General features: G+C 58.1%; 7 protein-coding genes across 7 annotated transcripts; 4 read left to right on the top strand and 3 right to left on the bottom strand.

The window, feature by feature from the left end:
• Positions 1 to 16: 16 nt before the first annotated feature.
• Positions 17 to 3,388, bottom strand: BJ171DRAFT_498642 (uncharacterized protein). Its single transcript, XM_053110391.1, has 8 exons — positions 3,178 to 3,388; positions 2,809 to 2,966; positions 2,228 to 2,674; positions 1,806 to 2,084; positions 1,478 to 1,593; positions 1,221 to 1,377; positions 953 to 1,057; positions 17 to 806 (listed from the first exon to the last, which is right to left on the bottom strand). Exons 2-8 carry the CDS (start codon positions 2,956 to 2,958, stop codon positions 54 to 56), a joined length of 2,007 nt encoding a protein of 668 aa, XP_052968157.1. The 5' UTR covers positions 2,959 to 2,966; positions 3,178 to 3,388; the 3' UTR covers positions 17 to 53.
• Positions 3,389 to 7,097: 3,709 nt separating this feature from the next.
• Positions 7,098 to 7,729, bottom strand: BJ171DRAFT_473600 (uncharacterized protein; the record flags this gene model as incomplete). Its single annotated transcript, XM_053108710.1, has 2 exons — positions 7,098 to 7,223; positions 7,436 to 7,729. 2 exons carry the CDS (start codon positions 7,727 to 7,729, stop codon positions 7,098 to 7,100), a joined length of 420 nt encoding a protein of 139 aa, XP_052968156.1.
• Positions 7,730 to 8,442: 713 nt separating this feature from the next.
• Positions 8,443 to 12,357, top strand: BJ171DRAFT_40708 (uncharacterized protein). Its single transcript, XM_053107252.1, has 11 exons — positions 8,443 to 8,470; positions 8,633 to 8,846; positions 9,043 to 9,094; positions 9,289 to 9,427; positions 9,763 to 9,977; positions 10,214 to 10,401; positions 10,639 to 10,775; positions 10,967 to 11,121; positions 11,287 to 11,403; positions 11,588 to 11,890; positions 12,242 to 12,357. Exons 2-11 carry the CDS (start codon positions 8,815 to 8,817, stop codon positions 12,272 to 12,274), a joined length of 1,371 nt encoding a protein of 456 aa, XP_052968155.1. The 5' UTR covers positions 8,443 to 8,470; positions 8,633 to 8,814; the 3' UTR covers positions 12,275 to 12,357.
• A 765-nt stretch (positions 12,358 to 13,122) lies between these two features.
• Positions 13,123 to 13,958, top strand: BJ171DRAFT_473598 (uncharacterized protein; the record flags this gene model as incomplete). Its single annotated transcript, XM_053108709.1, has 2 exons — positions 13,123 to 13,579; positions 13,627 to 13,958. The coding sequence occupies 2 exons, from the start codon at positions 13,123 to 13,125 to the stop codon at positions 13,956 to 13,958; spliced, it is 789 nt and encodes a 262-aa protein (XP_052968154.1).
• A 1,246-nt stretch (positions 13,959 to 15,204) lies between these two features.
• BJ171DRAFT_561694 (uncharacterized protein) lies at positions 15,205 to 18,868 on the top strand (the record flags this gene model as incomplete). The annotated part of the gene is made up of 4 exons (XM_053113242.1): positions 15,205 to 15,470; positions 15,681 to 15,842; positions 16,030 to 18,394; positions 18,559 to 18,868. Exons 1-4 carry the CDS (start codon positions 15,347 to 15,349, stop codon positions 18,866 to 18,868), a joined length of 2,961 nt encoding a protein of 986 aa, XP_052968153.1. The 5' UTR covers positions 15,205 to 15,346.
• A 618-nt stretch (positions 18,869 to 19,486) lies between these two features.
• BJ171DRAFT_40672 (uncharacterized protein) lies at positions 19,487 to 20,941 on the top strand. Its single transcript, XM_053107246.1, has one exon. It carries the CDS (start codon positions 19,905 to 19,907, stop codon positions 20,739 to 20,741), a length of 837 nt encoding a protein of 278 aa, XP_052968152.1. The 5' UTR covers positions 19,487 to 19,904; the 3' UTR covers positions 20,742 to 20,941.
• On the bottom strand, positions 20,858 to 27,321 carry BJ171DRAFT_498579 (armadillo-type protein). Its single transcript, XM_053110390.1, has 18 exons — positions 27,033 to 27,321; positions 26,784 to 26,933; positions 26,402 to 26,605; positions 26,060 to 26,204; positions 25,866 to 25,938; positions 25,647 to 25,701; positions 25,246 to 25,433; positions 24,996 to 25,119; positions 24,776 to 24,875; positions 24,423 to 24,633; positions 24,121 to 24,250; positions 23,752 to 23,886; positions 23,442 to 23,564; positions 23,127 to 23,251; positions 22,615 to 22,711; positions 22,367 to 22,504; positions 21,826 to 22,137; positions 20,858 to 21,524 (listed from the first exon to the last, which is right to left on the bottom strand). The coding sequence occupies exons 1-18, from the start codon at positions 27,306 to 27,308 to the stop codon at positions 21,252 to 21,254; spliced, it is 2,859 nt and encodes a 952-aa protein (XP_052968151.1). The 5' UTR covers positions 27,309 to 27,321; the 3' UTR covers positions 20,858 to 21,251.
• Between the last annotated feature and the right edge of the window lie 147 nt (positions 27,322 to 27,468).

Genomic DNA, 27,468 nt, shown 5'->3' with positions numbered 1-27,468 from the left:
GCGTCGACAGAAACACTTGTCCGAAGTAATGGCGCAGGATGTATTGTTGCAAGCTAATCCCACCCAAGCAGCCACTTGAAGACACAGCACTTTTTCAGCCCCAGCCACTCCCACTCCTCTGGGCCGACCCACATGTCGTTGGCCGACTCAAGCTTGGACAAGATACTAGCTCCTTTCCAGATCACATCGCGCGAGTCGATTTCGCGTGGCCGCAGAACGATTTGCACCTGTGTCGGGATCAGCGACTGGCCGCTTGGGAGTACGCAGCCGCCCCGGAGCTCCAGGTGGTCGCGGATCCGGTCCTGAAGCACCAGATCCAGACCAGCCACCAGACTGCCCCCGCCAAGCAAGAGCACGTTCTGAGATATGCGTTGCAGTCGCTCCTCGACATCCTTCTCTTTGGAGGTGGCCGCGCTAATGTACTTGGAGTATGCAATCAAAGACCCCGCGATCGCTTCATCCAACGGCTCCAGGGCGTTGGCGGCAGCCGAGTCGGGCTCGAGAGGCGGGGTTGGTGGTTTTGAAAGTGACTGAAGCGAGGGGGTAGGCATGTTACTGGCGGACTCGGAGGCCTCTAGGTTTGCGGACGTCGCGCCATTTGTGCTGGCCGAATCGCTGGGGAGTGTTCCAGCTCCGGCTTCTCCGCCGGGAACCTCGGGTTCGGCCGCCGTTACCACGACCGTTGGGGGCTCGTCAGGCTCCGTGTCGTTTGGCACCATATGATCGGCGTCCCAGCGCATAAAAGAAGCTTCCTTGGATGAGACAGCGGTGCTCTTGGATCGGAGGACACCAGGGTAAAACAGATACTGGTGCGAAACACAGCAAGATGGATCGCTTAGCCATATGTCAACGGCCAACGGCGTGGTACTCCAACAAGCCATTTTGTCTACTTTCCGCGACAGCCATGCGAGGCCCCAAAGCAGCTGTTGTGGCAAGTGCGCCTGGCCCGTACCATGGGAGCAACGATTGAGTCCAAATACATCTTCATGGAGTACCAAAGAGTCGGGCGATGAGGCTGGCGAACATAAAACTCACAGAGACTCATGCTCACATTGGTCTGCCAAAGCACGAACAAGAACAAGACGATGAGCCGATCAGGTGGAGATAGAGGGACAGGGCAACGGCCTATGCGACGAGCACTCTGACAAAGGATCGATACGCGATATTCACGGCGGTGGTAGAGTGGGTCGGCTATGCGGGAGCATCCAGAATCACAGCACCTCGATCAGTGTGCAGAAGCGCTCCTTCAAGTCGTTGACAAGCACGCGATCCAGGATACTTTGGTTGAGATCCAGCTCTCGATAGGGACAGTCGCGCCGCTTCAGCAGAGCAGCCAGGAAGCTTGATACGTCCTGTCCGCCGTAGCAAAGGCTTTTGCTGAAGAAGCGCATGGATGTATCCCGGTTAAAGATCTGCTCTACGGTCGCAACAATGCCCAGGCGATACTGGTGTGCCGTGGAGCCACACAGAGACTTACCTCGTTGCGCCAATGCACATGCCATCTTCGATGCAATTCACTTTTGTTGTCTCTGCGCCAATGTCGACAACACAGGCGAGCGAGATGCCAGCTCCAAAGCCGCCGCAGATGGATTCCTGAGCACAATGATGGGGAATGTCAAGGAGCATGCAATCGTTCGTTCGTAAGCGATGCGGCGCTGGCCGCGAGTCGTTCTTTGGGCAGGGCTCGCCGAAAACTACATGTGCGTCGCTGCATCCGACATTCTTTTCTGCAATTGAACCACATAGCCCATGTCTCTGTCAGCAGAACGCCCCCCCCCATGCCAAACGGCATTCCGGTGACTTGCCTGTACCGCGATGGCGCTTCGGAACCCCATATCTCCAAGCAGCATGGCAATCCACTCCTTCAGCAGCAGCTTGGAGTGAACGTCGGGCACGACCACCACGACGCTGTAAGACCCAAAGTCCTTTCGGGGAACGGCAAGCTCGGTTTCGATGCCGTAGGTCCAGATTCTGCTGAGGTCGCTGAGACAGGCGCGCATGCTACCGTATTGGCTTGTATTGAATGTTCCCTTGGAGATCGGGTAGAACAGCTGGACGTTCGGGGCGGGGGCGACTTGAAGTGCCTGGGAGCAGTACCGACAGATGGATTAGGGCGACATCCGATGGGAGCCCCCGAAACGAAACAACCCATGCAGGGAATGACGGCCAGTTCTCTCCCTCTCGCGAAGGAACAGTGTCGAAGCAGCCGGCACGGATGCATACTCACCTTGGTGCCAACGACACACTCGCTATCGCTTTCCAGATGAATCCACTCGATCTTGTACGGGTCGTTGTGATCTTCAATTGTGACGGGAGCCGACTGTGAGTTGTATGCAGCCAAAGTCAGCGAGGCGTTGAGCACCAGCCGAATCTTGTTGGCCTTCATCTTTTGCTTGAGATGGGACTCGATGGCATCGAGATCCTTCTGGTCGATATCGTCGTCCGCCGGATCGCCATCGGTGGCGGTAACGGTGGCATCGTCCGGGTGATCGCTGGTCGATCCAGGGTTCAGTCTGACTCGCTTTGGAGGATGGACGCTCGAGTCTGCCGGCGGCTGGATGCGACGAGCGAGGCACTGGGGGACTTCCCTTGGGACTGGTTGCGATGCCAGGCCGATTCTGAAGTAGTGCGATCCTGGATGGATGATAATGACATCCTCAAAGTTCTTGACCGGCTATCCGGCAAACGATGCAACGCGGTCGATATTGGGCATGCGATCAGATCAGACGGAAGTCGAATGAGTATACTCGCGAAGGAGCGTATAACAGCCATCTATCACCAAGCGGTTCGTGGGGCGCATATGCTCACATCGGGACGAACGCCCTCGGTTGGCTTGTTGGCGAGATGGAACTGCGACGATGACCGGAGATAGGACGACTGGCTGTTCTTCACGTTGCCGATGGAGACGGCGACGGGGATTGACGAGAAGGGCCGCGATTTCTTGGACTTTGGTGGCATGGCAAAAGGCAGGTCTGGCTCAGGAAGTGCTGTCGTCGTATGAAATGCAATGTGGGAGCGCAAGCGTATGGTCGTGTGGCCAGATCGAGGGCAGCAGCAGGAAGAAGGGGAGGGAGGGGCCGGTTCGGGATGATGGGCGCTGGGGCGAATGAGCCGGGGCAAATGAACTGGGGCCAAGCCGATCGACTGACAGATCCAACTGACAGATCCAACTGACAGATCCAACTGACAGATCTGGAGATCAACACCCGACCAGACCAACCCGGACCAAGATATAGGCGATCGGGGACGAGTGCGGGCAGGACGAAACTGGGTCTGACAGAGAGAGAAATCTATTTGATGCATGAACCCGGGTCGTCGCTAGATCCCTGCTCTGGGTGCAATCGTGGGGGGTATTACGGGCGATCCAATAAAAAACGGGACACCCGGGATTTTGACCATTCATCGAATATTTTGTTACCCAATGTTATCGCGCGCTGGCCATGACCATTCGCCACACATCCGACTTTCGCACCGCCGCATTGCGATGCTACGCCCTCATCCATAGCCTGCGTAAGGTCGCCTCCATATTCAGTGTATCCAAGAGCACCATCCATCGATGGCACCGAGGTTGCAAGCTGGATGACCCATCCCGGGTCCCAGCTCGCAGATCCACTTTCTTCGAGCAGGCATGTCCAGTCATTCGCACCCTGATTGAACAGGACCCGTTCCAGACTGGTCCTGTGTTGCGATGCAAGCTCGAGTCCATCCTCCAGAGGAAAGTATCACTCTCACTCTGCCACACTGCCATCCACCGAGCAGGTCTCTCACACAAGAGGGCAACACACCTCTACAAGTCCAAGCGACTGGATGAGCGAGTGGCACAGTTCAGGGACCAGGTCCGCTCCATCGACCCACGACGATTCGTTTTTGTCGATGAGACAGGGATCAGGAAATCCATTTTCCCCCTCCATGGGTACTCTGAGAGAGGTGCCCGACTGCAGAGGCGCCACAACATGAAGCACAAGTCTGTCTCGGCTGCATTTGCCATCAACCACTCTGGTGTGCTGCATCGCATGTACATCCCCACATCATTCAAGACACACTCGATGGTCGAGTTCTTTGAGCGAGCGAGCTTCCCAGACGACTCTGTGATTGTGATGGACAATGTCAGCATGCACAAGACAATGGCTGTCCTGGACTGCATCGAGCGCCGAGGATGGTCAGTGATCTTCACCCCACCTGCCTCGCCCGACTTCAATCCCATCGAGAACTTCTTTGGGATTGTGAAGCATCAGTACAGGAAGACAACAGCGCTGAATGCGTCCGAGGGGTTCAAGGTCGGGATGGTCACATTGTTCGAGTCTGCCGTTCGGAGGGTGCTTCCAGATGTCTTCCCACGGCTGATTGAGCGATGCGCTTCTGGGGTTGAGTTCCCTCCAATCAAGCCGCCATTTTCGCGTTCACATCCCTGGCTTGAACCTCTCGGCGATTTTTGAACAGGGTCACTTCCCCAACCAGCCCGCGCAGACGGGTTCCTGCTCTCGGGTATAAATGCCACACCTTCGTCCTGCTGCTTTCTTCCCTCATCTCGCCTTGATCTGATCATCGCGCTATTGTACGATAAAGAAAGTCTCTGCTCTGACCAGTACCACTGGCAGGCATCCAGCATCCTCTGCCCCCATGCCTCCGAAGCGCAAGGGTACCGGTGATGGCCAGCCTCGGCCACCCAGGCCCAAGAAAGCCAAGTCACAGTCGGAGCCTGTCTCTGGTTCGTCTTCTGATCCCACGCATGCTTGGTCGTCTGTTGCTCCGTCGCTCACCACCACTGCTTCTGCAGATCCAATGGATGTCGATCCCACCGAGCCTGGTCCATCTACTTCCTCGAGTACCGGCAAGCGATGTCGCCAGTGCGATGGCACCGATCACGAACGTTGCAACACCAGCAAATGTCCCAAATACCGGCCCCTCAAGAGTTCTGTCGTCCCACTCGTGGATGGAAGGTCATCCGCCCCTCAGTTCAGCTGCTTCAAGCAGACGATGGATGGCTGTTGTCTCAATCCCGCTCTCCGCGACAAGATCCAGGCCACCGTCGAGGCCATGACCCAGATCCAGTTCGAGGCATCCAGGCTGCTCAACCTACATATCCTGAGGTGCATCGAGAAGGGTCTTCCCGTCCCTGTCATCTCCAGGGCCACCCCTGCTTTCGTTCGCCAATGCTCCATGATTGTCGAGGCCGGTGCCCTCTCGACGTCCAGGGATACCAAGAAATACAACGAGCATCTGGTCGCTTCCTTTCGCGACTACCAGACCACTCGGCACGCAGACCTGCCTCCGGCCCCTCGTCTGCCTGATGGTGCTCACAGTCAGCTTCTCACACTGGCTGTCAATGCCTATGCCACCAACTGCACCACCCACCTCGACCTGGCCTACTGGCGACTCCTTCGCCGCTTCTGCGCTGCCGTCTTCCCAGCCAACAAGCACAAGCACGAAGCCATCGAGGCCTGTCTCGAGCTCTTCGAGAAACCAGGGCAGACTCCACCCAAGGCCGATCTCGAGTTCCTCTATCCAGACTTTGGCCACATCCTGGACGAGTTTCGGTACAGCAGCGACCAGGACCGCTTCCGGGCCCTCCATCGCCTCTCACACCATGTGAGAATCCTCGCCCGAGACAAGATGGTCGACAATGTCCACAAGTGGATCGACTGTGACATGCCCGCCCTCCGAGTCACCGAGCTGCAGCGCCAGGCCAAGCTGGACGAGCTCACTACCCAAGGCATTCCCTCCGACGACAAGAGGTTCACCACGGCCAAGTCTGAGCTCGGCACCACCAAGTCCAAGATCAACAAGCTGGCATCCAGGATCAAGTGGGCACTCAAGCAGCTCGCTCTTGACACTCCTCCGGCCGTGTGCACGATAGTTCCTCTATGCACTGCAAGGGCCAAGTATGTCAAGATTGACACGGTCACTCTTTGGAATCTCCTGGGTCCAAAGAAGCGCCTTGGACTCACCAGGGACAAGCTCAAGGAAGAAGGTGATGACGGTGTCAACAACCAGGATCGTCTCTGGCGCAGTTGCTTCAAGCTGCGTAGTTCCCTCTTCCGTGACCGGGATATCAATCACAAGCTGTTCAACTACGAGATCAGCACCGATGGCATTGGATGCACCATCGGCCTCGTCAAGTTTTTGCGTCGAACCGATCACACCGAGACCATCGAGCCTCCTCCGACTGCCGAGCAGCGTATCCAGGCCCACATCGGCGACCCAGACCCCGATCGCACCACTTGGATTGGCATCGATCCTGGAGTCGGCTCCATCTTCACGGCGGTCATCCAAGCACCAGGCCACCAAGACGAGGTGGTCTCATTCTCGAATGGTCACTATCAGCACATGTGTGGCCATACGTCCAACACCAAGTGGCACAACACCATGAAGTATCGACTCAGCATCGAGACCTGGATGTCGACCACCCCCTCGCCCAAGGTGTCGTCCTCGGAGGCTTTCAAGGTCCATCTCACCCATGTCCTGCGACCGGAGCTGCGAGTGCAGCTCGACTTCCACCTTGGCAAGAAGGCCCGTCACCATCGCTTCACGGGCCACAAGAGGCGCCAAGTGGCCGTCGACAGGATGTGCAAGGCCGTCCTGAAGCACGCCCCAATACGGACCGATGTGGTGATCGCCTTTGGCAATGCGTCATGGCGTCAAGGCAAGGGCTATGCATCCAGCCCTCGGAGGCAGCGGTTTGCTCGGTACTTTGAGCAGTTCGAGCACCACCGACGCCGTCCCAATCACCCTCATGGAAGCGTCAAGGTGGCCTCGACGAACGAGTTCAACACCTCGCAGGTGTGCTCCAAGTGCCTGGAGCCAGTTCGGTTGGAAGGACTCGATGCGCCCAGTGTTGCGAATTCCCACTTTGTCAGGAGCTGCAAGAATCCCAGCTGCCGGACAGTGTGGAATCGCGACGTCAATGCGGCGCGCAACATGATCATAGTGTGCAAGTCGATTGTGGAGATCGGAGAGCGACCGGCGGTCTTCACTCGGAGGCTGCCAAAGTGATCTGTTTTATTTCTTGTGGCTTTGCTTGACGCAAGCACAGCACATACTACATGTTCATGGAAACGGCTATATTGTCCCGTTTTTTTCTGAATAAAGTGTACGAACTACGGCATTGACGGCGAGTGCCTTTCCTTGTCCAGGAACTCCTTGGGGTTGTGATGGTATTGCTTCAGGATCTGGATGGTGGTCTTGTAGAGCTCAGACTTTTTGTCTTGAGTGTCGACGAAACACTGATCGGGTGGGTCGAGTTGGTCGAGGTGGTCGGGATGATCGTTGGCGGATCCGATACAAGGGGGCGAGCAAAAGAATGAGGGCCGAGCAGAGCGATATGCAGAGCGATATGCAGAGCGATATGCAGATCGACCAAGCACAGCCATCCACCGATCGATTCAAAGCGATTCAAAGCGATTCAAAGCGATCGGCAGAACAGCCGATGACATACCTGCACACAGGACTTTGCGGCATACTTGGAGCTCCAGTAGACGGTCGCAAATGCACCTGCAGAAATGCCGACGACGCCAAAGAGCTGCAGCCAGCGAGGCATAACCTTGGGATTGAAGTTCAGGGTCGAGTAGGCGACGCCTCCCCAGAGCACAAAGTTGGCCGGCAGATAGAACTGGGGCGAGGTGTCGTAGCTTTTGACGCACTGCTTTTCGTGGTCCGACAGCTGGTAACCGTTGGTCCTGATCCAGACGCCGAGATGGTCGAGGATGCTCTTTTCGATGAACCAAGACATGGCCGATTGAGATTAGCGGGTGGGGAAGCTGTGGACGGGCTGGGCAAAGGACGCTGAGACGACCGGGAAACGGGCTCGTGGCTACGGAGGGAAGGTGCGGTGGTCGCCCGAGGCAGATGCGCAATGTGCCGGCGATCCAGGTTCAGATGTCGACGAAGGAGAGAGAACACGAAAGGGCTGGGCCGAAGGCCTTGTTGGCATGACTCTGCCGTCTGGGTCTGCTCGCGGTGGATTGGTCGAGACGAGGGGAACGGCTTCCTGGCCGATGCATCCCATGTCCCACCGAACATGGACCCAGTGCAGCGCCCCGGCATGCTGCGAAAAGGACATCCAATTGCGCCTGGGACAGCCGGCCGACCATGAGTGCCTGGAGGGCTTGCGTCCAGGGGGAACTGCACGAATACCACCGACGAGGGCGCGATGTGCTTGATCCACACGGCATGTATACCCGCCAGCACGGCATGTATACTCGGCCAGCACGGTATATTCGATCGCCATGGCATGTCCAGGAGCACGACATGTCCAGGCCGAGGGCGCACATGCCCATGTGTCTCCGGCTGGTGCTGATCCGGCTGTCGCTGTCGCCATTGCCATCGCAGGCAACAAGCTCGGCGGTTGCGGCAATCCCAGGGTCGCAGCCCCTCCCCCCTCGGCGTGCAGGATTGCCTCTTGGTTTCGGACAGACCAGCCCGGTCTTCTGCGGCACCTCTTTCCTTCGTCTCCCTGTTCTGCACTGCCAGTGTAAGTCGGTGCTGCTGTGCTGGCCTGGGATATACCCACGACGGGATGAAAACCAGGGGCGGCAGAGCGGGAGTTTCGGCCGCCGTACTCATCGAGCCTGGACCGCCTGCGGCCTGCATCCCGGTCGCTCTGCCCACTCGCCCGCTCTCGTTCTTGCCACAGGTCGGCTCGATACCACAATCACAGCCCCTCCCTCCCTCTCCAGATCAACCCGTCTCTGAGTCCTCGAGGCCAACCTGCAACATCATCGCCCTCCCAAGCCGCCACTGTTAGCGCTCTCAAAGTGCAAATCACCTGCTTCCCATCCTCAGACGCTGCCGTCATTCCCCCCCCTTTCACCGATCATGTCTGGCGATGTGCTCATATCCCCGTTCAAGTAAGGGCGCTGGACCGTCTCCCTACATTGCTCTCAGGATATGACCGATATCGAGAGCACCGCAGTCTCCATCAGCGATATTGCCAGAGATGAGCGCTGTTTCATCCGCGCTATTCGCGCGAAGCCGATGCTCATAGTCGGCGAGTGCCAGGGGAGGAGCTAACATTGCTCGTGTGCTGCGTGCGGCTTTCGACAGAGGCAAGGGATTCACCGTCTCGATGCTCAAGGACGAGTTGCGAAAGCGAAATGTAAGCCCCTGGGTTCAACAGGCCTTGGAAGAGGGTGTCTCGAATGCTGCTGCTCCTCCTGGAGATTGGCGATCGGCGATCGGAAATGCCGGGGTCATCCTGGATCGGTCGAGTGCTCAACCTTCTTTGATCGTCTCCGTATCCTTCTCTTCCCACCTTCTCTCCCTCGACGTATACGTGATGGTCTCTGGCAGCTGCCAATGGACGGCCCAAGATCGACCCTGGTCGAGCGGTTGGAAGCCCACGACGGATATCTTACCAAGGCCCAGAAGGCTCGGGCCGCGCGCAAAGATCTGCACGTCAAAGATGGCGATCAGGAAGAGTCGGCCGAAGGTGAGGAAGCTGCTATCGCTCTCGCTTCTCCGAGACAAGCAACGTTGGCCTGGCTGTGGGCTCGAGTACTATTTGATATCCTGTTGGAGCTGGGATCGAGCATCTACTGGGGAAGTCGAGAGAATGCTGCATCGAGCGATTCTTCACCCCTCCCACCCTGTGCCATCAACCTAGATAGGGGATGGTGGGATACTGTGATTTCGGCCACTGGGTGAAGGGGGCCAACATGATCGGCTTGAATCCACAGTGCCAAACAGACAGGCAAGCAAGCAAGCAAGCAAGCAGGCTCACCGTATCTATCCGCCACTTGCCATTTTTCTCGTCTGCCTGGACAGTCCTCTCGCGCATCGCTGAGCTCAAGCGGCTGCGAACTCTTAACAACATCTGGAACTCTCCCTTGACGATTCTGGGATACTTTGCCGTCTACCTGATCCGGAACCTGAGGCTTGGAGCCAGTGTTTTGTCGCGCCGTTATGGAGTCACGCTGACGTTCGTGGTGGCAATCGCTGCGGCTCTACTGGCCTATCATCTGGACGGACCCCATCAATACGTAAGTTCATTTTGGAACGAAATGAAGTTGAATGCACTGCGGTGCCAGACCGGGAGTCCCAGACCGGGAGTGCCAGAACGGGAGTGCCAAAGTGGGAGTGCCAGAACGGCACTCGCATCATGTTGAAAGGCTGATTGGCGGTGCGAGTCAGCTTGCATGTCGGCATGATCGGATCGTATGACCCACATGTTTCTTATTCTTTGGGTTCGGACGTGGAACCGAACCAACACTTGCAGGTTGTCCAAAAGGTCGAGCTGGAGGTCGTGTGGCTCGGCTGGTGGGTTTTGCTGGGAATCGCCTCCTCCATCGGCCTGGGCACAGGACTCCACACGTTCTTTTTGTTCCTGGGACCGTATATTGCACACGTCACCATTACGGCGTACAGATGTGGCTCTCTGAACTTTATCTCAAGAGGACCTCATGGGTAAGGATGACCAAGCAGCCAAGTCGGAGGCATGCATCAAAGGGACCGGATGTGGTGGAGTCTTGAGGGCTGCTGGCTTTTTTTTGGTGGGGGGCTGCTCTCCCCGACTCGGCCGTTCTTGATCATATCGGGCTGAGGATCCGTATCTCACCTGTCCATCGCTGCACCTGTCATTCCTCTTTGGATATCTCGGACCGATGGCTGGATCCAACCTATCCCTACCAAACGGTCAATCAGTTTTGTTTGCCCCGAAGAGGCTGGAGCAGGAATCGTCACTATCTGGACCATCTACTCAAAGGTCGCACTGGAATGCTTTTTCTGGGGAGCCGGAACTGCCATTGGCGAGCTGCCTCCGTACTTTGTGGCTCGAGCCGGTACGATCCTCGCTATCGCCGCCTCCTGAGCGACCCTGTTTGGTGCAACGGAAGCGTGTAGATGCCATCGGCCGATATCTGCGGCTCTACCGTTGGGTTATGGTGAGAGCTATTTGTCAAAAGCTGCTTCGACTGACCAAATGACGCGGCGATCGTGACTATCGTGGCTTCGCCCGTGCTTGGCCCATTAGCTGCCTCTGCCGGAAGAGACGATCAGGACTTTTTGACGATCGAAAAGATTCTCGCCAAGAATCCCAAGGACAGGGCCTTTAACGAGAGGGCACAAGTGTTTGTATACAACCTCCTGCAGCGCCTTGGATTCTTTGGTATTTTGCTGTGTGCATCGGTAAGTGGTGCATCCATGTAGCGAGGCCACATCCAGCCGTGGAGGAATGTGTGCCGTCGTGTGCTGTTTTGCCCGGGAAGATGGGCTCCGAGAGTGCTTAGCTGGGAGTGGACAGGGTTATCTCTAACACAGGTGCACAATCACCGTATCTCTTTGCTGCGGCAGATTCCCAACCCCCTCTTCGACCTGGCGGGCATAATTTGCGGCCACTTCTCGATACCGTTCCATACCTTTTTCGGAGCGACTTTTGTTGGCAAGGCTCTAATCAAAGCCAGCATCCAGGTGAGCCAAAGGGCCGTTGTGGCAGGGCAAGAGGGCGCCAACGGAGGGAATCGGGTTCTCGCGTGGGAATGGGTGCCATCACCGGCCTCCCTGCCCTTGTGGCGGCTGCCGTTTGCACGAGGACCCGGTGCATTGCTTTCTCGCTGCTGCGTGGCTGACGCTTTGGTTCTGCAACGACGGCCAGTCCGTCGCAGTCATCGTTTTGTTTTCGAAGGACATTCTGGACTACTTCCTGCGCCACTTGCAGCAGGCGGCGCCTTCGCTTCACGCCATTGTCGAGCGGCAGTTGGACGCCCAGGTCCACAAGTTCAGCAAAACAGCGGATGGGCCCGGAGCCGGCGGCGAGAAGCTCAATCTAATCCCGCTGGTCTGGAACACTGTGCTCTTCCTGATGATCGGCTACTTTGTATCGTCGTTGGTGGAGTCACTGGCGGTGCAGGAGATGCGACGACAGCACGATGCCGACATCGAGACGCTGCGTGCCAAGGTAAGCAAACCCGATCCAGGCACGCTACGAGGCGACGGGGATGGGCGGATCGGACCTCCAGCATGGACATGGACGTGGATGCGAATGACAAGCCCAAGGAGAGAGGAGTGTGTATCGGTGACAGGACAACGAGGGGTTCCTGCCAGGGGCCGGGATCAAGCCCGCCTCTGTGATATGGTGCTTCGTGGCGCTAACGATCCACCTGCCCAACTCACAACCGAACCTGAACCCAACGGCGACCCCCAACGGTGACCACATCGCGGCTGATGGCTCAACGCCGGCGTTTCGCTGCGCCTGATGGCCGCAACACAAAACCTTCTCGCTGGACCACGGTGCCTGCCGCGGACCCAGCACGGCAAGGCCAAGCCTTCGCCTGTGTCCTGACCACCGCACCGCTCCCGGCAACGGCGTGCGAGTCGACCCAAGACGTGCGACCTCAAAGCAACAAAACGTGCCAATCGACCGCGAGCGAGCATCGACCTGAACGGCCACCGTCACCACCACCACCGCCATCACGCCGCACCACACAACCGCATTCTCCGCATCCACCATGCCGCCGGTCTCCGGTCTGGCAGGCTTCGTATCACGCCCGAATATACATGGCCTGGGTCACACGCCGCAACGCCCGAAAACGTGCTGCAGGCCGCCGGTGACGGCGTGCGGCTAGCGACGCCACCAGACAGCGGCGGTATAGCCCTGGTTCGCCGCTGCCAGGGCCGGGCTGTGAGGGGGGGGGCAGGGCCGCCGCGTGCCGGGGTGCATCGGGCTGGCGTCAGGTCAGGCCGGGTTGGGTCGGGTCGAAGGAGGGATATTCGGGCGACGCGGAATGGGGCCAGCAAGTCATTCGGGCGAATGACGAGGCGGGGGGGGGGTCGCCGGGCCAAGGCATGATCAGGCTGGGGCGAGACGCCGCCAGAACCACTCGCAATCTGCGGCGTTGGGCATACCACCCTTACCGGGAGCGCAGGTCGGCGGGGCATGAAAATCGACGATAGCGCCGATGGCGACGATCAGGCGGAATGGGATGCGCTGGCAGGGACTCGTCTGAGCCAAGAGAGATACGCGAGCGCGCAAGCCCATAGACGCCCCGGACCATTGTTGGCCAAGGGCGGAGGCGTTCGATTTGCTGGAAGCAGCCGTGGGAACGGGCAAACCGAATTTCGAAGGCCCTCCGCAGGATCGGGGGCGTGGCGAGGGGGGGCCAGGCTGCGGAAGCGAGCCAAGGACGGGATATGGATGTGCTTGGCGGGCTGAGCAGCGACGAGGCAGCACACATAGCACAGGGCGACCAAGTCGACACCGGATCAGCGGGCAGGCGGAGATGGACTCGAGTCAGCAGGCGCCTGGATTTGCAATGGGGCCGCGCAGCAGCACAAAGCAATGGCGCTGGACTGCTCCTGGGCAGGCCCGCTGACCGACACAGCGCCGGCGCCAACAAGGGGCCAGACGGCGAGAACATTCCGAAATCGAGCGTCACGAGGCAGGCCGCGCTCGCATCATCCGCAGCCCCGTGGCAAGGGGAGCGCGGCGGGTGGGGGAAGTGGTGCGCTGCCAGCGACGCGAGCAGACGCGGGAGGTTCTCGTTGTGCCGCCGCAGCGCGAGGAGGGGACCACAACAGAGCAGCGGCGAGAGCAAGCGGATAATCGGGGAAACGCGGCGGGGTCGCACGGCGCAGCGCGAGCCATGTCGTCAGCAGCGGCGGCAACCCACACGCTGTACACAGTGTGTTGCGCAGGGTCAGCTGGGCTGCAGGCACGAGGGACCAAGGGCGTGGCGGCGGCCGCCACCGAGGGCGGGGGAGGAGCTGTGCGAGAGCGGCTCGCGCCTACAGAGCGCACAGAGCAGCAGAACGAACAGAACGTACAGAAATGGCTGGCCACAGGCACCACGGACAGCGCAGTGCACAGAGGGCAGCGACAGGAAAAGCAGAGAACAGAGAACAGAACAGAGCGCCTTGCTGCCTCGTGGGGACGCTGGCTGTCTGGCGCGCGACAAGGTGCAGCGCCCCGCCAGGTGCTGGCACAATGGGGCCTGCGAGCAAGCGCACCTGTGTCACGCAACGAGTGACCCACCGAGGCTGGGAGGACATTCAAGAAGAAAGGGCAGCGCGACAAGGACAGGGGCAGAGAAGCCGACAGCCAAAGAGACGAGCAGCGGATCGTTCCGAAGAACGAGGGCGATCTGGACAGGCGATCGTGCAGACCCAAAGCCAGCAGCAACCGGGTGGCTGGCTGCGCTGGCTGGTTGGCGGGTTGGTTGGTTGGTTGATTGGTTGGTTGTTGGCCGACGGGCCGGGATGAAAACGCACGCACCTCCTGCGTGTCCCTGCGCGGTGGAGGTGGATTCCGGGCTTGTCCGCACGATGGCGAGCCAGCGAGGCGGCCTCTCGTCTCGCCGAGGAGCCACACAGCGAGGCCGCGGATGGCGCTCGGCTGTTTGTCGTGCCCGTTCCGATCAGTGCACCAACGGGCGGTCGCCGCTGGGCCAGCGCTGGCCAGTAAGCTGTCGCCAGCCTGCCCGCCCATTGCCCCCCCATCTCAGCATGCAGCCAGGCGCCCTTGTGGAGCAGACGGAGCCAGGCCGGCCGTGCGCGTCGAGCGCTGCGCGGGGCCTTGTGACGCGGGTCGGCGCCTCGATCGCGTCCTGCCGTTTCTGGCCAGCCGGGCGCGCCGAGATAGGTCGCGGCCACGGAGCCAATCGGCGGCGGCCGGCCATGCTCGCTGGCCCCGACAGCAAATCGATCGGCCGAGAGATAGCGACGGCCTTGGTCGGTCTCGGGTGGCCTCGCTCTCGCTTGTGGCGAGCTCTTACTTGCGTCTCGCTGGCCGCTCGCTGCCCCCGGTATCATCTCGGTATCATCTCGGTGGTGGCATATCGGCACCCATCTCGACACCCGTCTCGACACCATCTCGTCGCCATATCGTCGCCTCCTCTCCTTGCTTTGCTGTCGGCGTCGTCGCCTCGCCCTTCTCGGCGCTTCTCGCCGTCCTGGCTCTTGTTGCTGGCGATTTGTTGTCACTCCTTCTTTCCTGCGCACACAAGCGCCTGTGCTCTCGCCGAATCCGCCGCTCTCGGCCGCTGCTTCCAAATCCGGCCCTCGTCTCGCTCGCTCGCGCTGTTCCTCAAACGCGCATTTCCAGCCAATCGCGGCCCGCTGCTCCATCCCCCGTTCTTCTCGCCGTCCCCTCGCCTGCTGCCGCCGGCCTCGCTCGTTCTTCTTCCTCCCCTTCCCCCCGGCCATTTAAAAGGCCGACCCCAGGCCCGTCCTCTCGCAACTCTTCTTCTTTTTTAGAGTTTCGTCTTTTTTTTTCATCTTGTTCGTTGCCATCACCGGCCCAGACGGAAGAAAATGACTGAAGCTGGTGAGCACTCTTGCTGTCCTGCCGTTATGCTGCTGCTCCCCTCGTTCCTTTGTTGCGGGCCTCCGTCCGTTCTTCGGCCAAGTGCCCCCCGCGATGTGCACTTCATTGCCGCCCTCGCCCCATCACACCGCCATCGTCGGCTTGGTCCTGTTGCTGTTCCTGTTGCTGTGGCAGTGGGCCTGGGTCCTCTCACTCCCAGGGTGCCTGCAGCCATGCGGTGCCCAGATCTCTCGAGAACCTGGATGGCTCGGGAGGCTCCTGTCTCCCTCTGCGGATCCTCCGCATCTGCCGTCGTCGCTAGCACCGCACTCTTCCCGCATCTGCCCAAGCCAGCCCCCCTTCAACACAGAGCACACACCACCTCCTGTCCTGTAACCGCTCGGCCTCCTGGCTACCCTGCTGACTCTTTTTGCTCTACCATGCTCAGACGCCAAGCCCAAGGATAACAAGGATTTCCACGACGAGGAGCAGCATGTCGAGGTCACCGAGGACATCGATGCCGAGCTCGAGGCCCTCCTCCAGACTCCTCCCCTCGAGGGTCTGACCGATGCCCAGGTCGAGGAGCGTCTGGCCAAGTTCGGAAAGAACGGTATGTGTGCTCTGCTTCTGACACTGTCCACCGATGAGCTGCAGCCGTGCATGTCGCTCTGCACCGCTTGTCTGCTATGATTCGAGTCATTCATATCCTGACCAAGCCTGTGGCATCGCCACTCCGGCCCCCTGTCCCGATCACCCGAACTGACATGATCCGCCGCTCGTTTCCTCCCTGTCAATAGAGCTCCCTGAGAGAAAGACCAACCCCTTCCTCAAGTTCCTCAGCTACTTTGGTGGTGCCATCTCCTACCTGCTGGAAATCGCCGCCATCGTCTCTGCTGTCCTTGGTGACTGGGTCGACTTTGGTATCCTTGTTGCTGTCCTGTTCGCCAACGCCATCATTGGTTTCCACGAGGAGGCCAAGGCCGAATCTGCCCTCGATGCCCTCAAGAACACCCTTGCCCTCAAGTCCCGTGTCTGGCGTAACGCCAAGCTCGTCGAAGTCGAGTCCAACCTCCTGGTTCCCGGTGATGTCATTGCCCTGCGTCTCGGTGATATCGTTCCTGCCGATTGCCGTCTCCTCGGCATCGGTGTCACCGGCGAGGAGACCGAAGGCTCTCTCCAGATCGATCAGTCTGCCCTGACCGGCGAGTCTCTCCCCGTCAACAAGAAGAAGGGTGCCATTGCCTACTCGTCCTCCATGATCAAGCAGGGCCAGCAGCTCGCCATCGTCACCAAGACTGGTATCAACACCTACATTGGTCGTGCCGCCAACCTGATTGCCATCACCAACGACGCCGGCCACTTCCAGAAGATCATCAACAACATCGGCAACTTCCTCATCGTTGTTTCCCTTGTCATGGTTATCATTCTGTTCTTGATCTCCGTCTTTGCCCACGGCAACGCCCCCCTGGTTGCCCTCAAGCAGGTTCTCATCTTGACCATTGCCGCCATTCCCGTTGGTCTGCCCACTGTCATGTCCGTCACCATGGCCGTCGGTGCCAAGCAGCTCGCTGCCAAGAAGGTCATTGTCAAGCGTCTCACTGCCATCGAGGAGCTTGCCTCTGTCTCGATTCTCTGCTCCGACAAGACCGGTACCCTGACCCTCAACCAGCTGTCGTTCGACAAGCCCTTCCTGACCATGCGTGGCAACACCACCGACGACTTCCACGGCACCGGCGTTCCCTACACCGACCAGGACCTCCTGCTCAACTCGTTCTTCTCGTCTGAGCCCGGAGCCCAGGACCCCATCGAGTCTACCATCCGTGCTGCCGCCCAGGAGCGTGTCGACCTCCTCCGCAACCGTGCCGTCCAGGACCACATCATCCCCGGCTTCAAGGTCAACAACTTCATTCCCTTCAACCCCACTTCCAAGTACACCGAGGCCACCGTCACCGACCTCTCCACCGGCAAGCAGTTCCGCGTCATCAAGGGTGCCCCCCAGGTCATCATCCGCATGGTCGGTGGCCACAGCCAGGGTTCCGATGCCGTCATCGACCTCGCCCGCCGTGGTCTCCGTGCTCTCGGTGTTGCCCGTACCATTGACGATGAGATGACCAAGTTCGAGCTTGTCGGTCTGATTTCGCTCCTGGATCCTCCCCGCCCCGACTCTGGCTCGACCATTGCCGAGTGCGCCGCCCTCGGTGTTGGTGTCAAGATGATTACCGGTGACCAGCAGATCATTGCCAAGGAAGTCGCCTTCCGCCTCGGCATGCAGCGCACCATTCTCGATGCCCACAAGCTGATTGATTCGTCCATGGATGAGGAGGCCCTCACTGACCGTGTCGTCAAGTGCGATGGTTTCGCCCAGGTCATTCCCGAGCACAAGTTCCGTGTCGTCGAGCTCCTCCAGAACCGCGGCTACCTCGTCGGCATGACCGGTGATGGTGTCAACGATGCCCCTGCTCTCAAGAAGGCCAACGTCGGCATTGCCGTCGAGGGCTGCACTGACGCTGCTCGCTCCGCTGCCGATATCGTCCTCCTTGCCTCGGGTCTCTCGACCATTGTCGATGGTGTCAAGACCTCCCGTGCCATCTTCCAGCGCATGCGTTCGTACGCCCTCTACCGTATCTCCTCGACCATCCACTTCCTGATCTTCTTCTTCATTGCCCAGCTCGTCTTCCAGTTCGCCCTTCCCGATCTCCTCATTATCCTGATTGCCGTCCTGAACGATGCCGCCACCCTCGTCATCTCCGTCGATAACGCCAAGATCTCTGGTCGCCCCGACAAGTGGCGTCTCGGCCAGCTCCTCACCCTGTCGTTTGTCCTGGGTATCCTCCTGACCCTGATCTCGTTCGCCCACTTCTTCACCGCCCGCTCGATCCTCGGCCTCACCAACCAGACCAACATGGATCTCAGCTACGTCACCGACCAGGTCCAGAACCACGGCATGGACCCCACCATCCTGGACAACCTGCGCAAGCTCCAGTCGATCATCTACCTCAACGTCTCGTCGTGCCCCCACTTTGTGATCTTCTCGACCCGTGTCCCCGGATGGTTCTGGGAGTCCGCCCCCTCGCTGATCTTCGTCATTGCCGTCGGTGGTACCCAGGTCTTTGCCATGCTCATGACCTGGTTCGGTATCCAGGCCCTTGAGTCGTACGCTATGTAAGTGTCGTTTATGCAACCGCGCTCGTAGCCATATGTTGTGTTTGCTCTGCACATTCGCTGGTGCCTCCAGTCGCTGTGACCGGAGACGGATCCTCAATTGGCAATGTCACTGACCCGGTCCCATTATCTCGCTCCTTTCCTTTGCGTCAATGGCAACACAGCGGTCCCGCCTGGGCTATTGGTGTCATCTGCGTCTCCCTGGCCATGTTCGGTCTCCTCGATGTCGTCAAGGTCTTGACCTACCGCCACTGGTCGTTCGAGCTCACTGCCCGCCTGTGGCCTTCTCCCAAGCGCACTGCCGAGCTCAAGCGCCGCCTTGCTCGCAAGGAGGAGCTCAAGCGTGTCCACGCCAACATCAAGAAGGTCCGCAATGTCCTCCTGATCAGCACCGCTCTCGTTGCCTGGAAGAAGACTGTCAAGAAGAACGTCCTCCCCGCCCAGGCCGAGGCTTCGACCAAGACCCTTGTCTAGACCACTCGTAAATTATTTTGATTCGTCCGTCTGGTCCCCCCTTTGACTTTCTTTTCAGATCCATATGATCGACGCAGAGGCCCCCCTCCTTGGTGGATAATAATGAATGTATGAATGCCAGTACGCCCGAAGGGTTCCTGTGCGCATGCCCAGCTGCGCTGACGGCCGATGGATGTTCCTGTATTTTTTTTTTGTTCCCCCCGGATCGTGGCCTCTTCGGAAGGTCAGAGTTGTTTCTTGTGCGGCAGGGGAAATGTTGTTGGCCTTTATTGTTCTCTCGAGTTGTAAAGCCGTTTCTGTCTATCCTTTCTTATTTTCTTCCCTCCTTAGAATACATAACCCCCCTGCTCGGACAGACGAAACTTCCTGGTGTTGTTGTCTTTTTCTGTGCAAATCCAACAAAAACCCTTCTCCCGGCTCTCTTCTTCACTTCGCCACCTCATCCTTCTTCGAAAAGGTTCTTCAGGCCCCCCTCCCCTCCCTCCCCTCCCCTCCCCTTCCTTTCTTCTTTCTCCTTTCCCTTTCCTTGTGACTTTGAGATGATGTTGAGGAATGAAAAAATCGCGGCGGAGAAACCCGAATACGACGGCCCCATACGATGCACTATGAAAAAAATTTCTTGTTAAAAAAATCAGCGAGAACGAAAAAACGCGCTCTCGGAGCCACCTCGGTCGGCGAGAAGAGCAGTCTCTGGCGAGAGACCCCCGAGGGAAGGCGAGAAGCCTCTCGCCGTCACACACACACACACACACACACACACACACACACACTTTGCACAAGAGAGTCAAACACCTCCCATCGACCATCCCAAGAGGGATGGCAACCCCGAAGTGGACTGCCCAGAATATGGGCGACCCAGCATCCACTGTCGAAATGCACAACAGTGCGAGATACTTACAGTCTATCCAGAAATAAACGGGACAGTCACTTTCTGGCTTCTGAAGCCCGCTGACTGACTTGTAGGCCCAGCGGGCAGGCCATGGCATTGCACTCCTGTCTTCGTTGGCAATCTCCTTGATTTCGTTGGTTGGGAAGCATGGTCTTGAATACACCCGGTCGATCTCCATGGACGATGATCGACTGGCATACCGTGATCATGTTCCTGGCTGCATTGATGTCTCGATCCCACAGCGTATGGCAGCTTGCACAGCTCCGGACAAAGTGTGGTTTCTCGATATCAAGATGCTCGACCTTCTCGAGTCGCTTGGCTTCCCGACAATGTGAGCACACCTGGGATGTGTTGAACTCGTTCACCGAGCACACATGGATCTTGGAGACGGATCGGTCTGGTGGGTGGCTCTGGTGGTGGTGGAACTGCTCAAAGTACTTGGCAAACCTGAGTCTCCTGGGACTGGAGGCATATCCCTTCCCCTGTTTCCAGGATGCATTCCCAAAGGCAATCACCACCTCGGTCTCCCTTGGTGCCTGGTCGATGACTTGCTTGCACATCTCGTGGACAGTGCGCTGTCGCTTGCTGTGGAGATCGAGTCGCTTGAATCGCCGTCGCCGGGTCAGGCTGAAGCACAGCTGTTTGTCCAGCATGTCTCCATCGAACACATGGCGAATGTATTGCAGGAAGGGATCCAACCCAGGGATCTTGGGACTTGGTGTGGTGCTCATCCATTCCTGCAGACCAAGGATCTTGTGGGTGCTCTGGATCCACTTGGTCGCCTGGGTGGTGTCTTTCTCTTGCGGGGAGCCATCTGGCGAGAAAATAGCGACCATGGCTGGTTCTGCCCTTGGGGAAGAAAGAATCTCCTCAAAACCAGCGCATTTTGGGCTGGCCGAGATACTGTGCAGTGGCGTCCTTGATTCGGATCCAGAAACGCATCGCTCGCTCAATCAGTCGTGGGAAGACATCTTGTCAAGGTGATTCTTGCCTGATAGCCAAACGATCATGTCATCTCGCTGACACACAGCCACGCTTTCCAACCAGAGAGATTCAGATGGTGGTGGTTCTTGTCCGCAATCGGAGTGGAGCTTCCAACAATGATACAATTGGTCATTCCTCCACACCAATCGCCCACCACCACCGTCAATCGGCTCAAGGTGATACAAAATGCCGTCAACCGACCATGGCCGGATTCCAACTTTTGCTGCATCTTGGTCTACAGCGTGTATTCACATTCGAGATGAGCAGCCGCGAGGGAGCCGGAAAAATTGGTAGCGATAGTTTGTTCGGAACGATAATATGGTTCAATGTGTCCCTAGATTGTGTCCCTGGATTTGTCTCCCTGGGTGACCTTGTAGTTCGTTCCCAGCGGGCCCGGGACAATGGGATTGCACTTCCTGTTCTTCGTTGAACAGGTCCGATGCCTCTCGATTTCACGCCCGGCCAATGTAGAGGAAGACAGAGGCGTATATTCAGGGCCAACGCCAGCCATCAAGACCCCACGGTCCCCGGCATCTCGCCCGTCATCGTTGATGCCGTGTCATCAGAGATTCTTCCAAGGCCGCGTGCGCTGTCTTTGCTTACGACACCGACCACTGTATCGGGCGACAACGGCTTGTCTCCGTCGCCGCCGGTGGGCTCGATCGATCGTTTGTAGTTGGGATTCAGTTTCATCCGCGCCAGGAGTTGCTCGTCATCGCCTGCCACCCAGCTCTCGGTCTCGTCTGCGTAGATCGCCCACAGATGGTCAAAGGTGGCTCGCAGCTGTGGTGCGCCTCGATGGCAAAGGCAATGGATCGATCGCAAAGGCAGTGGGCCGACAGAGTGTTAGTTCTTGGGAGCTGTTGGCTACGGACCAGTCGATCTCTTCCGCACATATGACCAACGCTCCACATTGCCGATTCCGCAAGTTGACCTGCAGTCGACCCGTAATTTTCTGCACTGCAAACTTTGGAAGCGACCAGACCGTTTTCAGCTTCATCGAGGTTGCATCACCCCCCCCCAATCTTGCTCGCGCACTCTCGCTCATATCCATAGCACTCACACGCCTGGCTCGGGTACGGACCTGATTTCCGAGGTGCTCTTGGTACTTGAACTCGCCAAAGTCGACTTCGCCAAAGTCATTGATGCCTTCCATTGCCTCGGTCAGCGTTACGAGCGCCGTCCGCAAGAGTCCCGACCGGCGGGTCCCAAACCACCCTCGCTGCCGCGGCTTCATCAGCGCCAGCGTCGCATTGATCCGGACCTTGAAATTCTTGCTCTTCTGGATCGCGGTAAAGAGCGCCTGGTACAGCATGGGTGTCCAGGTCGTCGTTCCGATCGGAAAGTCGCTGTGCGCCAGCATGTTGGAGACGGCGTAGCATGCGTTCCAACGGGTCTGCACAGCCGCACCCACCGCCAAACATCAACACACAACAATGTCGATTTGCAGAGTCAGTCCACTTGCTCAGAGGGAGGGCAGGCGACAAACACCACCTATATCCACCCACAGGACCCCATCGCATCTCTTGGCTGAGCACCCTCAGTCCAAAGGCCATCGGCTGCCGAAGCACACAGTTTTGGGCCCACGTATGCAAATGTTCAATTGGCTCCGCCGTCCAACTTACTTTGACTGTCCCGCTTTCAATGTTTTTGATAACGACCTGCACCGATGCCTTGACAAGGCTTTCACGTTCACGGGAGAGGAACAGTCGTGATGATGCCAGGACAAGATTCCCAATCGCTCGCACGCCGCTCGAACGACACTGGCAAGGCATAGGATAAGTCAAATAGTGCACCAAGCATACGCGCAGCGCATGGACGGGGCAGCATCCAAGACGATTCGGTTCTGCTCACGTCGACCATGCACACCCACTTTGTCGTTATCCTTGGCTGCCACGATGCTCGTCTTGATCATGTCCGCAACCAGCTCTTCGGTCAACGCACTGGACTCGACGTCTTGTGCTTCTGGGCTGCCATGATAAGGCATGAGATGAAGCGAAGTGTGCCATGAGATGATATGAAGTGAGCCATGCGATGGGTGCCATGAACCGGGCCATCGACTGTCCGGTTGCGTGGCGCTAAGGATTCGTAATGCACTTCATGTACGCCTCATCCAGTGAAGGCTTCTGGGGGCCTTCTCGGTCTTCAGGCACTCTTGCAGCTCTTGTAGTCGTCACAAAGGCGCAGATGTCGTCGGTGCTGTTGTCGCAGATCTTGATTTCTCTCTCTATCTCTCCTTTGAAGCTCCCATCCTTCCCTTCCCTTCCCTTCCCTTCCCTTCCCTTCCATTTCCGGCGCTTCGTTTTTCATCCCCCGACTCCCATCTCTCTTCCCTTCACTTTTCCTGTTGCCGAGTTCCCAGAATAAGAGTGCTCTCAAACTTACAATCTAGTGGCCAGAACTTCAGCAACGTTGGCCAGTGCCCAGCTCGCACGAATGCGAACCGGGAGACTCGAGCTAGAGACATGTGGGGTGACTGTGGAGGCGACATCGAGAACAAATTCCATATCCTTGGAAATCAAAGCACAGCGCCCGTTAGTGCAAATCGGATGAGAAACACCACCACCACCACCACCACCACCACCACCACCACCACCACCACCATCACCATCATCATCCATTGCCAGTACTGTCGCTCCATCGTGGCACTTGGATTTGAGCTCGCCTCACGAGGACAAAGTGGTCAATCAAGTATGTTACCTGTGCCAGCGGCTCGTAGAGTACATACACGCCAAGGGTGCGGCAGGCTGCTGCGACGACCGGAGAGTCGTCATCTTGAGCCATACCCAGGGCCAGCGTCAGGAAGGCATACTGCTGTTTGGGCTGGTTAGCCAAATGAGTGCACACCATTCGTTAGGGTACTTGCATTTTGGAGGTGCATACTTGTTCGTTGGGGACCAGGCATCCGCTTTGGTTGAGCCAATCCGGGCGGGGCTTCTCGACAAGCGCTGCCGTTCTGGCATTCAAATAAACATCCAGGGGTCGCCCGGGCACTTCTTTCTGGACCTACCTCGAATCCTTCAAATGCCTTTTCAGGAACGTTGGAGAGGATGTCACATCCCAGAGCGCGCACCGCATAGAATGGATCATTGAGCGCCGGCTGGATATATCGTGTCAGCATATTGACCCACCACTCTGGAGACGACTGGATTCAGAACCACAAGTCAGTCACACATATCGAGGTCGCAGGCAGGCAGAAGCAGCCGATTTCGTGACGCCGACACTGCATCGACAGAGGATCAGCGGTCACTGGCCGGCCTGGGTTGGCGCCGCCGCACTGCGTGCAGCCAGCCGGCATGTCTCCCAACTCCTTGGATCGCCCGCTCGCTCCCGTGGGCGGAAAGCAGCCCCTGTCTCGCTCTGGTCCGACTCGACTCACGCTCCATTCTTCCCCGGCGCGTGTCGAGTGCAGATATTGCTCGAGAAGCTTGAGCGCAGCCACGCGGATCGCCTCCAGAGAATCTTTTGCTGAGTTGAAGATGGTATCGTCGAGGCTGATCCACCGCATTCTATTCAGAGAAGGTCAGACAACCGACAACAGTCAATGTGCGTGCGTGTGCATGTGAGTTGGTGTTGATATCATGCGAAGCAGCTGTCGGGACGAGCCCGGCTCACGAGTTTCTCCCCCGCTCTGCACACCAAGCAAACGGGGCAAACGAAAGGGTCAGGTAGGTGGCTCACTTTAGATCATCGTGTGTGCTGCGAGCAACGGCGCAGAGGAACTCAAAGGCCGCGGCCCGGACAGCCAGATGAATCTGCGGCTGTGTCAAGACCGTAACTTGTCCAACAAGCTCGTCCATGGACACAAGCGACCTTGAGGCCTCGTTGAGCACCATTTCGGCATCCACCAGGCTGCCGAGCAGCTCCAGAACCGCCGTCTTTGCATGGACATCTATCGAAAGCCGTTCCAGCCGACCGGGCACTGTTAGGTCCTGACATCGTATCGAGCCGTATGTCTCCTGGACAACGAAGCGAAGCCGGTGTACGCTCGTAGATGCTCGGATGCGATGTCGCTCCGTTTCAATGAGCTGTACCTGAGCCTTGCAGGTCGACACATACGGCCTGGTAGAGTTCGTTGCGATAATCGGTCGCCAATCGATCATAGGCACAGTTTTGCACCAAAGCGTTGAGAGTCTATCATGAAAGTATCCCCTCGACAGCGTCAGCGCCATATAAAAGCGTGGCTACCGTGTGAAGCAGTCTGGGAATGCAGTGTTCAGGAAAACACAGCACATTTGCCGTGGCCGTGCTCACCTTGATGACATGGGGATACACAGGACGTGGCACTGTCTGGAGCGCACGAATCAGGCTCAAGTGTAGATCTCGGATCTGGTCCGCCAGCTTCTGTGAAAGGGAGGTGTATGGCGTCTTCCCGGTGCTATTGGTGATCGGGCAGATGGCAGCATGTCAGTCATATATCGACCAAGGAGCGGCGTAAATCCCTCGACTTGTTGCAGCCATATTCGACGTAGCTTTGGCTCGAAGTGCCGGCGAGGCCACCTGCCTTTCGCTCGCGACGCTCAGGTACTGCTTGGAGCCATCGAGCATCGCCATGATAACATCACAGGCCAGGATCCGCAGCTTGATGGGCTCGTCAGCGTTCAGAATCATGTGCGAGACCAGATTGGGAGTTGTTGGGAGATGCTCTGGGAGGAACTTTGACCAGTGCGGATACAAGAGCTTGGGAGTGGTCTGCCCAGCCCCCGAACCATGCCATCATCAGTGACTCGAAGATCATCCCGCATCACCGTTCCTTGATTTCGGATAGCCGCGGCGCTGCGGCTTGTATACACTGCATGTCTCAGCTCATATGCACCCCCATCGTGATTGCGACAGTCGCTAATGGTCGCCGATGGTCGCCGATCGTCCTAGCAACCGGCGGCGGTGCTGTCGGAAACACTGTACCTTGGCAAGTGAAAACAGGGTCATCATCGCTGTCTGTTGCAGTCTTGTCAACAATCTGTGAACGAGGCCAGCCGTGGACGCCGGCAGACACAGGCTTCAGTAACCATTATGGGTCGAGCGCGGCCCATAAATTGGCCTTCGACAGCACGGGCTCCGAATCCGGCGCCAGCAAAAGGCCACGGTGTCATCAGCTTCTTCTCTGTAAGTGGCTAGACTCACGCCTGCTTTGATGATCCAGCCTCCGAGTCCGACAGTTCCGAGTCTGAGCTGATGATGCCGGTCTTGCCCCATCCTGCCGACTCAACCAGAAATTCGTCAGATGAAGGTCATCTCCATCGCTCCAGCATTCCTCCAGCATTCCTCCAGCATTCCTCCACTCAATGAACGTTGGTCTCACACTTGCTCCAATATACCTATCATGCCAGTCAAGATCGTGAGGTTGACTTGTGGAAAGCAGCACAAATGCACAACCGGCAGAAGCTGAGGCAGCGACTCGGCCACCAGTGCCTTGTTGTCGGCCAGGGTAAAGTTGATGGCCTTGAGCAAGCTGACCAGCAGCTGGAGATTGGCAAGCGATGGCGTCGAGATATGGTCGAGACACGCCGCAACAGTGAGCATCGATGCAATGCTCTTCGAATGCAGTTTCGAGACACACCATCCAGACACATCGCCACAGAGACATGCCATCACAGACCGACTGTATCTTCGCGCGCTGCGTCCTGCTTCCGGCTGACCAAATCCAAACCCGCACATACTTTGATGCTCTGCATGATCTTCTCGGTGCCATCGAATGCTGCCAGCTTCGCCATCAGGACCCTGTTGATCTCGATTCCGACCGCGTGGCTCTTGGTGCCGAGTTTGGCGCAGATATTCCCAAGACAGACAATCGCCATCCGCTGGACCTCGACCGAGGAATCCGACACCAGAGGCACGAGGGTCCCAACGAGCTTCGTATGTTGCTGTGCGCATGAACAAACACGTGCGAATGTGAAGATCCGGAAAGAGTGGACGAGCCGTTGGGGACGGCATTGGTCAGAGTCGTCCGGAACATCAACTCATGAGCTGCTCACTGCACCGTCGCATGGTCGTAAAGGCCATCATCCAGGCTGGGTCCGGGCCCGGGGCTCGTCCACTCACCTGCTGGTACAGAACCGAGTTCTCGAACAGCAACACACCCAGGGTCTTGAGCAGCGCTGCGGAATCGATGCGGCTGCTGCCGAGCTGGCCGAGTAAAAAGTCGATCGAATTCAAGAGCGCATGCTGGCCGTATGATTCGTTCAGTGGTATCTGTTGGCGTTCCAGATGGTAAATGGGAGGCACACGGCAGCCGAGAGTCGCAATGCAAGTTCATACTGCTGAATTTGCGATCCAGCAGGAGCCAGTTACCGCTTTGGTGCTGAAGACGGCCATGATCAAGCGACAGAGCTCGGCATGAGCTGGCGGTGAAAGTGGCTGCTTGCAAGCGGCCGACACAAACCGAGCGAGCTCGGCCGGGGACACGGCCGAGGCCTGGTCTGGGCGCTGCAGGGCCTCGACAAGCTGCTGCAGCGAACTTGGCGAGATCTCTTTGGGCGATGGCATCGGCATCGACATGGCGGCGATCGGGTGGGGTGCAGGCACTGGGGTTTGCGTGGCAATGACGGCCGGCCTCCGCCCAGACATGCCCGCGCGATTGCGATCTGCCCAGAGAGGCGCGCCTCGGTCCTGGCGAGACGGGAGCGAGACGGAGGGCGAGGGCAGGCGAGAGGGGCGGGGCAGATCCGATCCGGCTCGATCCGGCTCGACCCGAGGCTGCCCGTGCACGACCGTGGGCGACACAACG

This window comes from Polychytrium aggregatum (genome assembly GCF_025602895.1).
Source record: "Polychytrium aggregatum strain JEL109 chromosome Unknown BJ171scaffold_12, whole genome shotgun sequence".
Classification (NCBI taxonomy): Eukaryota; Fungi; Chytridiomycota; class Chytridiomycetes; order Polychytriales; genus Polychytrium; species Polychytrium aggregatum.
The sequence above is the reverse complement of the archived record's forward strand: the minus strand, read 5'-3'. Positions and strand labels throughout refer to the sequence as shown.

Excerpts from the sequence above, each read along its gene's own strand:
- BJ171DRAFT_498642 (XM_053110391.1), bottom strand. The coding sequence starts at position 2,958 with ATGCCACCAAAGTCCAAGAAATCGCGGCCCTTCTCGTCAATCCCCGTC. Across the intron at positions 2,085-2,227 it reads AGTGTGTCGTTGGCACCAAG|GCACTTCAAGTCGCCCCCGC; the intron begins GTGAGTATGCAT and ends TACTGCTCCCAG. Across the intron at positions 1,058-1,220 it reads GCTTCTGCACACTGATCGAG|ACCAATGTGAGCATGAGTCT; the intron begins GTGCTGTGATTC and ends GTGCTTTGGCAG.
- BJ171DRAFT_40708 (XM_053107252.1), top strand. The coding sequence starts at position 8,815 with ATGTCTGGCGATGTGCTCATATCCCCGTTCAA. Across the intron at positions 9,095-9,288 it reads ACGAGTTGCGAAAGCGAAAT|CTGCCAATGGACGGCCCAAG; the intron begins GTAAGCCCCTGG and ends GGTCTCTGGCAG. Across the intron at positions 10,776-10,966 it reads GTACTTTGTGGCTCGAGCCG|CTGCCTCTGCCGGAAGAGAC; the intron begins GTACGATCCTCG and ends TTGGCCCATTAG.
- BJ171DRAFT_40672 (XM_053107246.1), top strand. The coding sequence starts at position 19,905 with ATGGTCTTGAATACACCCGGTCGATCTCCATGGACGATGATCGACTGG.
- BJ171DRAFT_498579 (XM_053110390.1), bottom strand. The coding sequence starts at position 27,308 with ATGTCTGGGCGGAGGCCGGCCGTCATTGCCACGCAAACCCCAGTGCCT. Across the intron at positions 26,934-27,032 it reads CCGTCTTCAGCACCAAAGCG|ATACCACTGAACGAATCATA; the intron begins GTAACTGGCTCC and ends GAACGCCAACAG. Across the intron at positions 25,120-25,245 it reads CTGAGCGTCGCGAGCGAAAG|CACCGGGAAGACGCCATACA; the intron begins GCAGGTGGCCTC and ends GATCACCAATAG.